Source organism: Anomaloglossus baeobatrachus, chromosome 3 (assembly GCF_048569485.1).
Source record: "Anomaloglossus baeobatrachus isolate aAnoBae1 chromosome 3, aAnoBae1.hap1, whole genome shotgun sequence".
Classification (NCBI taxonomy): domain Eukaryota; kingdom Metazoa; phylum Chordata; class Amphibia; order Anura; family Aromobatidae; genus Anomaloglossus; species Anomaloglossus baeobatrachus.
The window spans coordinates 571957038-571970299 of NC_134355.1; the positions used below are offsets into that span (position 1 = coordinate 571957038).

A 13262-nucleotide genomic window follows, 5' to 3' on the forward strand; every position below is an offset into this window, starting at 1 on the left:
AGTCCAACCGTATGAGAGAGACACCACCACCGCCAAGGCACCAGTTTCTCAGGGCCAGCGCCTGCGGGCAAAGAGGGGCTCCTCCGGCCCATATCCAAGTCGGGGAGCGGGTTACCGGTGGGAATCCATCGCTACCAACAGTGAACGTAGGTGCAGGGAAAGAGACAGTCACCGTCAACTACGGGGGAAAAGCAACAGCAGCCGTCCGTGAGAACCGTCTTTCCAGCCGTGTGTTTTACCGAGAACTGTGTCATCGTCTCAGGCTGAGTGAGTACCACCGTGCCGTGAGGCACAGCGCTGCCCCCGCGACCCTGCACCTCACCAAGCCCTGCACCGGCCCTGCCATCCCTCATCCTCCACCTCATCACTGGGCCCTGGGACAACCACCCCCTACCCACGGAGGGGAGAACTAACAACTTTGCTGCTCCCTGTCACCGCTCCCGGGATCCCCATACATAGCAGCGGTGGTGCTATCAAAAATCACCACAACCGTGGGTGGCGTCACGGACAATAAATCCCCAAAACCAAACCCCTTTCACTCACAGGCGAGGAGCGCCGCTCGAGTCCCCGGGATCCGGCCCATCGCTCGAGCCACCGAGCAGCAGCAAGCCGCAGCAGCAGCGGCAGCCAGACCCGAGCAGTGGGAGAGCGCGGCGTCCCCTCCTCCGCCCGCGACAACTTGGCGTCACGAACAGGATCTTACCACTCTGCCGTTGGGTAGAGGTGCGCCTTGTTACCGCTGGAGGTGACCGGCCGAAAAATTTCAGAAGCCGCCATCTTTGGCGCGAAAAGTTCCCGCTCGAGCGTCTTCTCGAGTAGTGGAGGCGCGAAGGCCAAAACCGCGCCCCGATAGAGGAGGGGCCGAAAAGAGGCTAAGGGGGATGAAATGGCGACTGGTCGCATGTAGCCGCGGCTATAAAAGCAGGGACGCCAGGACTCTGCAGCCATCTTGTTCCTGGGAGAGGCCGCCAGCAACATGTGGATGCCGTCCTGAAGCACCGTAGCCCCCGCGCCTGGAACCGCGGCGTGGGTGGAGATCCGGACCGCGCAGCTCTACCAGAGGCTGCAGGTCAAAATGCAGCTCCTCATGGAGGAGTGGGAGACCGACATGGCGGAGGTCATAGCGGCCGTGCGGAGACGCGAGGAAGAAGCTGAGGAAGGGAGGGTGAGTGACCCACGCCCCGATGCCCTTGAAGGGCCGGTCATCGCGGCTGCGGGACCCGGTCTAAACCCTCTCCCCCTGCTACCCCCCTTGCCACCCGTCCCGGAAGCCATGACCCCGCCACTAGGCCGGCTACCACCGCAACCGGTATTGATACCCAGCATGCCCGCCCCGGCGGGCTGACCTGTAGCCGGAGCCCGTAGCCGACCGGAGGTGCTGCCGTGGAAAGCCCCGAAGCCTGAACTGGAGGTGTCCCCCGAGAAACCCCCCGAGCCGGAGTCGACAGCCCGCTCCGTGCCGAAGGCTCAGCAGAGGAAAGCCCCTGTGCCCATCTCCCAAAGCTCGGCTGAGGTTGCGCCGGGTTGTCGCTGCAAGGCAGCGTCCAAGGCCAAGTCACCGCGGGACCTGCCGCCCAGATCAACAGCAGTGGGCAGCGTCCAAGAGGTCTCGCAGGGCCCGACCCGTGCGCCGGAGCTCGCAGCAGCGCCGTACTGGGACAGGGAGCCGGTACCGTTGGGCCTGGAAATCGAGGAGAGAGAAAGAAGGAAGGCGGAGATGGTGGCCCGTACGATACGGGAGAAGGAGAGCCTGAGACAAGCGACCTTCCGTGTCCGGGGCCCGCTGTATGAGGGGCAGGTGAGGCAGTTTGATGTCCGCCGGGGCTATGGATTCATCTATGAACCGGGCCTGTAGGCCGAAGTGTTTATAGCCCGGCGGGATGTTAATGCTCACCTGCCAGAAGAGCACCCAGGCCGTAACCTGATGCCAGGGGACCTTGTACAATACACCCGGCACTGCGGGGAGAGGGGGTGGTTTGCGTTGGATGCAAAGTTAAGGGGCAGCCAAGAGGCCCGTGTGAGCACCGCACACCCTCCCTCAGGTGATGCTGAGGACTCAGAGTAAGGCAGCGGAGCACCGTTGTCACCGTCCCCGTTGGGACCACCAGTGTGCATTTTTAGAAGTTCTGAAAGTTTTGAAAGATGAAAATGAGTGATCAACCGAAGTTCATCTGATTGTCTACTACCGTGATTTGGAACCGGCCGTTGCCGGCATTGTTGTCCCCGTGGGGACCGTCCACAGTTTTTGCATAGAAACTTCTATGAACAGGCCCGAGAACTTGCAGGGCAACCACAAACGTTAGTGGCATGTAAATATGTTGTTGTTATGGCTTACCATTACCGCCTCCGGAGAGGCAGGTTGGAGGGAGGGCCCACAGTGGAGAAGGCTGGGGCCCAGCCACCACCGGAACCGGTGGCTACCCTCTGGAGGGGAAGGACAGATCCCGCTCGGGTAACTTGGTGCTGGACTGGGGTCAAGGGGTGCTGCCTGTTTCTTAGGGGCAGCATCAAGGCCAGGTTGCTTGGGTGGGAGAGAGCGGAAGCCGTAACCGTTAAAACCGTTACCGTAACGTTTAAGAAAAAGTGCCTCCCGATGTGGGATGATGTTATTTTATTTGTATTATGTTTATTATCTTTTCAGAAAAATAAAATGGTGTTGGACGGGCAGCCCGCAGATGGTCTGCATTTTGCTAAGGGGGAATGTGATGCCCTGGGCAAGCCAGGGGTCACAGGTAATGACACCACCACACCCTACACCCTGGTTAGGTACACCTGAGCTAAACCCGAAATCCTTGTTGCCTTCCTCCAGGGGCTGATGTCCACACCAGGGGGTGAACCAGGCGGTTGGACCCACCCACCAAGGAGTTCACAGTCCTGGAGGCGGGAAAAACCAGGCAGATCAGTGTGAAGCAGTTCAGTTTTGGAGGAGAAAGTGAGAGGAGCTGAGTAGTAGTGCAGTGAAAGTAGTGAAAGAGGAAAGTGACAGTTTGAAAGCCTGAAGTTGGTCCGGGTGTGTGCCCCGGACCGAGACAGCAAGGTTGGCAGACGGCGGTGACCGTCTGCAGTGGAGGCTGATCGGAGTTGCCGTAAGGACCGCGGACGGGTGGTGGCCCGGCGGTACCGGACCGGTACACAAGGAGAAGCCAGCACCAGTGGCAGGGGCCTTTCGGATCCCGGCAAGGCTAGGAGTCGCCGTGAATTTGCCAAATCCGTCAGTGAAGGGGACCTTCAGGGTCTCCAAACAACTAAGTCCCGATTGAAGGCAACAGTCCAACCGTATGAGAGAGACACCGCCACCGCCAAGGCACCAGTTTCTCAGGGCCAGCGCCTGCGGGCAAAGAGGGGCTCCTCCGGCCCATATCCAAGTCGGGGAGCGGGTTACCGGTGGGAATCCATCGCTACCAACAGTGAACGTAGGTGCAGGGAAAGAGACAGTCACCGTCAACTACCGGGGAAAAGCAACAGCAGCCGTCCGTGGGAACCGTCTTTCCAGCCGTGTGTTTTACTGAGAACTGTGTCATCGTCTCAGGCTGAGTGAGGCACAGCGCTGCCCCCGCGACCCTGCACCTCACCAAGCCCTGCACCGGCCCTGCCATCCCTCATCCTCCACCTCATCACTGGGCCCCGGGACAACCACCCCCTACCCACGGAGGGGAGAACTAACAACTTTGCTGCTCCCTGTCACCGCTCCCGGGATCCCCATACAGAGCAGCGGTGGTGCTATCAAAAATCACCACAACCGTGGGTGGCGTCACAGACAATAAATCTCCAAAACCAAACCCCTTTTCACTCACGGGCGAGGAGCGCCGCTCGAGTCCCCGGGATCCGGCCCATCGCTCGAGCCACCGAGCAGCAGCAAGCCGCAGCAGCAAGCCGCAGCAGCAGCGGCAGCCGGACCCGAGCAGTGGGAGAGCGCGGTCCCCTCCTCCGCCCGCGACATTTGTAGGAAGAAGAAGAATGACTACAACCTCAAGAACACCGTCCCAACCATGAAACATGGGAGTCGAAATATCATACGTTAAGGGTGCTTTTCTGAAAAGGAGACAGGATGACTGCATCGTATTGAAGAGAGGATGGATGGGGTCATGTATCGCGAGATTTTGAAAAACAACCTTATTCCCTTAGTAAATCCATTGAAGATGAGTTGTGGCTGGGTCTTCAGCATGACAATGACCCAAGATACAGGGCAACTACAGGCAGGGCAATTAAGGAATGGCTCCATAAGATGCATTTCAAGATCCTGGAGTGGCCTAGCCAGTCTCCAGACCTGAACCCAATAGAAAATCTTTAGAGGGAGCTGAAATTCAATGCTGCAGAGTGACAGCCCCAAAACCTTAAAGACCTGGAGAAGATCTGTATGGAGGAGTGGGCCAAATCCCTCCTGCAGTGTGTGAAAATGTGGTCAAGAACTACAGGAGACCTCTGACCTCTGTAATTACAAACAAAACTTTCTGTACCAAATATTATGTTCTGTTTTTCTATTGTATCAAATAATTATTTTATGCAATAAAATGCAAATTAATTGTTTAAAAATCATACAATGTGATTTTCTGATTTTTTTTTTATTCTGTCTGTCACAGTTGAAGTGTACCTACAATAAAATTTACAGACCTCTCCATTCTTTGTAGGTAGGAAAACGTGCAAAATCAGCAGTGTATCAAATACTTATTTTCCCCACTATAGGTGTAATAATAACAATCTTAGCACATACCTCCAATTAGAAATGTAATATAGTTAGCAGTATAGTGCTGCCGATTAGCTATGTTGCTTACCTCATGTGCAGGGCATTGCAGCTTAGGTATCCATGGTTACAACCACTCATATAGTGACCAATATTTAGTTGCTCATGGCCGTAACAATGGATACCTAAGCACATGCCATACACATAAGGTAAGTGACATAGCTAATCAAGAGAACTATACTGCATTTCTAACTGGAGGTATTTGCTAATATTATTATACCTGCTACACATTGGGATAGAATCTTGGAGATGGGAATTACCCTTTAAGTATTAGCCTTAAATGTTTTGGTTTAGGGCATTAAAATTTTGTTAATTATTAGGTTGTATCTAATATCACAGCTTAGAGGCATGGAAGAGAATAAGGATGAGCTGTGTCTGGAATACCAAACACAGCCAATGGACAAGAGTGGCACTGTTTCACGATACAAGATGGTAAGCTTCTCTAAGCCAATATATTCCCTTTCCCATTTCATACCAGATGGGGAAATGTCATTTTATATATTGATACTTACAGATGTGCAGTTGGACTCCATGTTCTCTTCTGCTAGGCTGATCTTACAAAGGTTCTTGGAATTTTGGAGCCAGTACTCTAATGAATCTGTGGGTCGGTTGGGGCAGATGATCTGGAAATAAAATAAATTGTTACAACTATGTTATTAAATTACAGGAAACATGGTTGGAATATCTTTATGAATGCAGTTTACTTTAAAAAAATAATTATTTAAGTGCCTTAAATAAAGATGTTGGGGAATTCCATACATTTCTGTTCCTTAATATAATATATAGGAAATGCTTAAAGGGAACCAACCATCAGTGCTATACTGGGGCTAGGATGCTGATTCCAGGAATACCTATTGTTCTGAAATTGGATGTTTTCCTTCAGTAATATGTGCAAGTAAAGTTCCAGTAATGCACTGCTATTTGATTGACAGGTGCAACAGGAAAGGAATATGTGGGTTGGGATTTGCGATCTATTCCTGCCCCTGTCTGCCTGTCTGGCCTTGGTAGATTCCTTTCCTATCAATCAAATAGCAGTACATTGCTGTAACTTTACTTGCACATATTTCTAAAGTAAAACATCCAATCTCAGAACAGAAGGTATCATTTATTATTATTACTTATTATTATAGCGCCATCAATTCCATGGCGCTTTACATGTGAAAGGGGTATACATAATAGAGACAAGTACAATAATCATAAACAATACAAGACACAGACTGGTACAGGAGGAGAGAGGTCCCTGCCCGCAAAGGCTTACAGTCTACAAGGGATAGGTGAGGATACAGTAGGTGAGGGTAGAGCTGATTATGCGGTGCTGTATCAGACTGAGGGTTACGGCAGGTTGTAGGCTTGTCGGAAGAGGTGGATCTTCAGGTTCCTTTTGAAGCTTGTCAAGGTAGGCGAGAGTCTGATGTGCTGAGGCAGAGCATTCCAGAGTATGGGGGAGGCACAGGAGAAATCTTGGATGCGATGGTGGGAAGAGATGAGAGGAGAGTAGAGAAGGAGATCTTGTGAGGATCGAAGGTTACGTACAGGTAAGTACCGGGAGACTAGGTCAGAGATGTAGGGAGGAGACAGGTTGTGGATGGCTTTGTATGTCTTGGTTAGTGTTTTGAACTGGAGTCGTTGGGCAATGGGAACCAGTGAAGGGATTGGCAGAGAGGAGAGGTTGGGGAGTAGCAGGGGGACAGGTGGATTAGCCGGGCAGCATAGATTAGAATAGATTGTAGGGGTGCGAGACTGTTAGGAGGGAGGCCACAGAGCAGGAGGTTGTAATAATCCAGGGGGGAAATAATAAGGGCATGTACTAGGGTTTTTGCAGCTTCTTGGGAAAGGAATGTACGGATCCGGGAGATATTTTTGAGTTGGAGGCGGCAGGAGCATCCTAGCACCAGTATAGCACTGACTTTACTTTATATATGAAAATCCTGCTGGTTGGTTCTCTTTAAGTAATATTTGGAAATGTTCAAGTTAAGCATGTTTTGCATACTATGGATCAGGTTACCTGTGGCATGCCACTATGGCCATGACAAAAAGAAGAAAACAAATGAAAAGAAAAGTTTCTGATGGCAGTGTGCACTCTATTTACCTCTGTTTCCTGGCAGTGTGGCTCTATGTGGTGAACTCTGATTAGTCCAAAATACAGGGAAGCCAGTGGTGCAGTGAAAAACAATTTTACTTGTAAGTTTACATAGGTATAGCCAGATGAATTATGCTTCCACATAGGCTCAGGTCCTATTCAGGAATCACAGTTATTTTCCCAGGTATTCAAATGGTTATGCATCAGACCTTGTGATTACTCAGCTTCACTTTCTACTGCTATGCACAATCCTAACCAAAGAATTATCTATGGCTGAAGCTCCGAGTTCTATTGTGTATTTATATATATATATATATATATATATATATATATACTGTACATAGAAGCTATGGCTGCTCCCTTACCTTCCCCCTCAGCTTCTCCAGATTGACTTCCACAGAGACTCTCTTGCCCTGCTAAGCCATATATGAAATGCAGGGCTGCCTCATTAACCCTTAACAGCCTTCTAATAGATTCTAATAAGTACCCTACCATTACGTTAGGATGCAAAAGTAAGCTGTCGTTCTAAGGGGCACTTTGCACACTACGACATCGCAGCTGCGATGTCGGTGGGGTCAAATCGAAAGTGACGCACATCCGGCGTCGCAGTCGATATCGTAGTGTGTAAATCATTTTTTATACGATTATGGAGCGCAAAAACATCCAAATCGTATCATCGGTGTAGCGTCGGTCATTTCCATAATTTCGGAAGGACCGATGTTATGATGTTGTTCCTTGTTCTTGAGGCAGCACACATCGCTGTGTGTGAAGCCGCAGGAGCGAGGAACATCTTACCTGTTGATTGCTTTTTATTGCTTTTTTTTTTTTTTAGAGCTGGAACAATTGAAAATTTTGCTGTTTAAATTTTTTTCATTACAGCGTTTACCTTTATAGAATCATAGAATATTATTATATTAGAATATTAGAGTTGGAATGGACCTCCTGGGTCATCTAGTCCAACCCCCTTATTAAAGCAGGATTCACTAAATCATCCCAGACAGATGTCCATCTAACCTCTTTTTAAAGACTTCCATTGAAGGAGAACTCACAACCTCTCGTGGCAGCCTGTTCCTCTCGTTGATCACCCACACTGTCAAAACGTTTTTTCTAATATCTAATCTGTGTCTCTTCCCCATCAGTTTCATCCCATTGCTTCTAGTCTTTACTTGTGAAAATGAGAATAAAACTGATCCCTTTACAGTGTGACAGCCTTTAAGATATTTGGAGACAGCTATTAGGTCTCTCAGTCTTCTCTTTTGCAAGCTAAACAATCCTAAATCCTGTAACCGTTCCTCATAGGACATGGTTTGCAGACCAGTCACCATTCTGGTCACTCTTCTCTGAACTTGCTCCAGTTTGTTGATGTCGTTTTTAAAATGTGGTGCCCAGAACTGGACACAATATTCCAGATGAGGTCTAACGATAGAGGAGTAAAGGGGATTAATGACTTCACGTGATCTAGACTGTATGCTTCTGTAATACATCCTAGAATAGTGTTTGCCTTTTTTGCTGCTGCATCACACTGTTGACTCATGTTCAGTCTGTGATCTATTAGTATACCTAAAGGGGGCTTTACACGCTGCGACATCGCTAATTCGGAGTCGTTGGGGTCACGGAATTCATGACGCACATCCGGCCGCATTAGCGATGCCGTTGCGTGTGACACCGATAAGCGATTTTTCATCGTTGCAAAAACGTGCAAAATCGCTAATCGGCGACATGGGTGTCCATTCTTAAAAATCGTTACTGCAGCAGTAACGAAGTTGTTCCTCGTTCCTGCGGCAGCACACATCGCTGCATGTGACGCCGCAGGAACGAGGAAGCTCCCCTTACCTGCCTCCCGGCTGCTATGCAGAAGGAAGGAGGTGGGCGGGATGTTACGTCCCGCTCATCTCCGCCCCTCCGCTGCTATTGGGCGGCGGTTAAGTGACGCTTCAGTGACGTCGCTGTGACGCCGCACGGACCGCCCCCTTAGAAAGGAGGCGGTTCGCCGGTCACAGCGACGTCGCCGGACAGGTAAATACGTGTGACGGCTCTGGGCGATGTTGTGCGGCACGGGCAGCGATTTGCCCGTGTCGCGCAACAGATGGGGGCGGGTACCCACACTAGCAATATCGGGACCGATATCGCAGTGTGTAAACTAGCCTTAAGTCTTTTTCACACATGCTGTTGGATAGCTCTATTCTTCCCATGCTGTATATGCTCTTTTCATTATTCTTGCCAAGATGTATGACTTTGCATTTCTCCCTGTCAAAAACCATTCTATTAGTTGCTGCCCACTGTTCCAGCTTGTTTAGATCTTGCTAAGTAAGTGGGTTAACTTACTTATGGGTTAAATAAGTTTATATTGTGATTAGAGTTTTATGGATACATCAATAGCAAATATTTTTTGTTTTTTAATTGTTTTACTTTATTTTTAACTGGAAAAAGGAGTGATTTGAAATTGGTAAAACATTTTTTAAAAATGTTTTTATTTACTTTAGACTGTATCTTTCATACTCTAGATTGACTTGAACCTGTGATTGTTTGATAACTTGTGCTACATATTGCAATGCCATAGTTTAAGGGCAGGTGCTTAGTGTATTAGGCCATGTGCACACATTGAGTATTTGCTGATTTTTTTTTCCTCAGTATTTGTAAGTGAAATCCAGGAGTGGGACAATCAGATAAAAAGTATGAGGGTATGTGCCACGATCTAGAGACACTGTGTTCTAGGGGCAGTGTTATAGCTCCTACAGACATGCGAGTGTTCACCAAGGGAGAACACAGCATCCATGCCCACAATCAGGTTTCTGGGCGCTGCAGTCTTTCTCTCTGTTCTCTTACCACTAAGAACACTCACGTCCCCGCAAGCATAAATTGACAATCTGCGCCACAGGTCAGTTTACGCTGCAAAAAAAGAAGCACAATAGGCATGAGATTTCTATAAATCCCATCCATTGTGCTTGTACTGTACTACATTGCATTTTGGACGCAGCAAAAACACGCAGGATGCAAAATGCTACAAACACTGATCATGCAAATGTATCCTTAGAGAAACACGTCACCATTTTTTACCCACTCCTGGTTTTGGCTTACAAATACTGAGATAAAAAAAAACTCTGAAAATACTCAATGTGTGCACATGACCTTACATATACTGAGGTAAAAACTCACCAAATACTCAATGTGTGCACATGGCCTAATACAGTCAGAAGTTACCTGCTCACATGGTGTAATAGTAGTGAAAAGGGCTTAAGAGTGATTTCACACACAGCTTTTTTCAAGTGCCAAAGCAGTTTTTGAGCTAAAGTCAGAGGGAGAAGCAATAGGAAGCAGAGAGAAACCAAGTTCTGTGTTCGGGTACTGTTCGTATGTTAATTAAATTTGGGGGAATGTTCATTCAAATAAACTTTTTTTTTCTTGTGTGTGTGTTTTTTAACTCTATGCTTGCTAGGTTAATAATAAGGGTGTCTGATAGATGTCTATCCAATACTAATCCCTGGGGTTGATGCTAACTGTCAATCCACAGCTGACATCAACCACAAAAATATTACCCAGATTGCCATCACACCAGAACAATCGAGAAGAACCAGGCAAAGCACCAGAAATGGCACATCTAATGGATGCATCAATTCTGGGGCAGCTGCTGAATGATATTTTTAGGCTGGGAGGGGCCAAATAACCACGGTCCTTCCCAGCCTGATCATACTCGCTATCTCAAGGCAAAATGAAAAAAAAAAATAAAAAAAAATCAGCTCACCTGCTCTAGTGCACGCGCCACAACACCCTCAACAGAATAGATGCTTTGTAGCAACACTGCTAACCACTGAACCACTGTGCTGCACCATATCTTATTCATTAGGTTATTAAGAAACTGAAACATCCTCTTTAACTCACCTACTAAATGGATTCTCTTTTTATAGTATGATTTTTACAAAAATGATTTGATCAGAGAAAGACCACAGAAAGGCTTGTGCATATATTAGAGAAATAAAAAAAGCTAATTTCTACCAAATCAAATCCCTTCATTCTCAGACACGAAACCTGTTAATTGAATTACTTGGACTAATTACAGTTTATTAAAAGGAAAACAAGCTGTAGATGGATTGTTGCGGAGCAGAGACCAAACAGAAGGCAATCTGAAGTCATAGAGACGCTCAGCTTCCAGCAAAGTGCAGACCTGGGAGAACTGACGGCACATTACTACCGGAGGTGCAATGAGGAGCTGAACGTTTAGTATGAAGGCGAATGAGTCATCTAAACCACATGAAGGTATTTCAGGGAAAGCTATGATTTGAAGATTTTGGAGTCGTTCAGTACAGTCTGTGCTCTATCATTAACAATACCTTAGTAAATAATAATATATTTATCAAAGCTTGACATTTTTGACATGGGAGTCAGGGGTGCAATAAGCCCTCTTGTGTCTGACTCATTAAAAGCCCACCTGCAGTATGATTACAGGAAAACATTTCCATGTTCCAAACCTTCTTCGGAATATCAGATTCATGTTTTATACTCTCATATTTCTTAGTTAATGCAAAAATTTGGTGTAATTAAAGCCTAATGTATGGATCGCCATAGGGCCTCGGTCAGATGTCCGTTTTTTCACAATGTTCTTAACATGTGTGTTTTAGCCATGTTTGTACATATAAAACAAGCTCAAGTATTATTCACAAATTTGCCTAAAGCTGGTGTCACACACAACGACAACGACAACGACATCGCTGCTACGTCACCATATTTTGTGACGTAGCAGCGACCTCAACAGCAACGTCGCTGTGTGTGACACATAACAACGATCAGACCCCTGCTGCGAAATCGTTGCTCGCTCCTGAATGTTCCAGGTCATTTTTTGATCGCTGCTATCCCGCTGCGCCATGCTGATAAGCTGATAATCCTTGTGTTTGACACCGCAGCAGCGACGATCGCTACGCTACGTCTGAAACCACACAACGACCGTCGACATCGCTATGATCGCTGCTCCGTCGCTGCTTTATATAACATGTTTGACAGCTTACTAACGATCATCTATGGTCGCTGCTACGTCACAGAATATGGTGACGTAGCAGCGACGTCGTTGTCGTTATGTGTGACACCAGCTTAAATCTGTGTTAGTAAGCACTTCTCCTTTGCCAAGATAATCCATCCACCTCTCAGGTGTGGCATATCAAGATGCTGATTAGACAGCATCTGGTATGACCACCATTTGCTAGTCGGCCATATTCCCTGTACAGTGAAAATCGGGATTCATTCATGAGGAGAACACCTCTCAATGCGCCAGACTCCACTGAATGTACCCACTCAAGTCGGTTACGATGACGAACTGCAGTCAGGTGGAGATTCCCATGAGGACAATGAGAATGAAGATGAGCTTCTCTGAGACAGTTTCTGATAGTTTGTGGAGAAATTCTTTGCCTAAGCAAACCAATTGTTGTATCATGTGTCCGGTTTGGTGATTTCAGACGATCTTGGAGGAGGTCTTGGGCTGGTGCGGTTTCACCTGGTCTGAAGTTGTAAGGCCAGTTGGATATACTGCCAAATTCTCTGAAATGCTTTTGGAGACCAATAAAGGTAGAGAAGTGAGCATTCATTTCACTGGCAACAGCTCCGGTGGACATTCCTGCAGTCAGCATACCAATTGCACACTCTCTCTCAAGACTTGCAACATCTGTGTCATTGTACTGTGATAAAAATGCACATTTTAGAGTGGCCTTTTATTGTCACCAGCCTAAGGCAAGACTTGGCAATATAGGGGGACACAGTGTAGAAGAAGATAGTGTGAAGACGGGGCCTAGTATGGAAAGAAGAGGGGATATTTTGTGCAGGGAAAACAGTGAGGGACAATTATTTAATCAGGGGCACAGCAGAGGGCAGATATTTTTTATTCAAGAGCATTTTAATCATTATACCATTTTTAAGAGCACCGTGTTGAGATGTGCTATAGAAGACTGGAGAAGAGAGAAGTCTTTATATACGAGCTGTGATTGTGAAAAGTCATCATGGTGAATGGATAAGATGAAGAAAAGAAAGAGAACGACTCCGATCAGCGACAAAGTCATCTATAAGGTACCTGGATGTAAATGTTTATTTGTGATACTGAATAATTCTCATCAGTACTGTGGTTCATGTAATGTCTGCAGTCTGATGATATTAAGGAATAACGTTTGGAACTCCATTCTATGTCTGAACTGGGTGCAAAAAACCTAAAAAACATCACTATGGGGAGATAAGGTATGCACACCAGTGACTATGGAAGGGGAATACATGTAATAGCAGAAACTGCTGTGTGAATACTGACATGAAAAATTCAATAGCTATTTGTAAGAATGAAATGTGAAAAATGGAACCTGCATTACTGCCATGAATATATGAATAAAGAGAAATTTAGCTACTGAATTGATCAATGCAATAGAGCCCCAACACTACGCCAAAGTATTTCTCTACGTTGGGGTCCCTAGC

At 47.1% G+C, this 13262-nt stretch overlaps 1 protein-coding gene across 2 annotated transcripts in view; it reads right to left on the reverse strand.

Annotated features, from left to right (window-relative positions):
* Positions 1 to 13262, reverse strand: part of SPHKAP (SPHK1 interactor, AKAP domain containing) — a 456834-nt gene that overhangs the window by 197492 nt on the left and 246080 nt on the right. For both annotated transcript variants that reach the window (XM_075340950.1, XM_075340952.1), the window contains exon 3: positions 5254 to 5364. In XM_075340950.1, coding sequence (XP_075197065.1) covers positions 5254 to 5364 — 111 coding nt within the window. The remainder of the gene's footprint in view (positions 1 to 5253; positions 5365 to 13262) is intronic.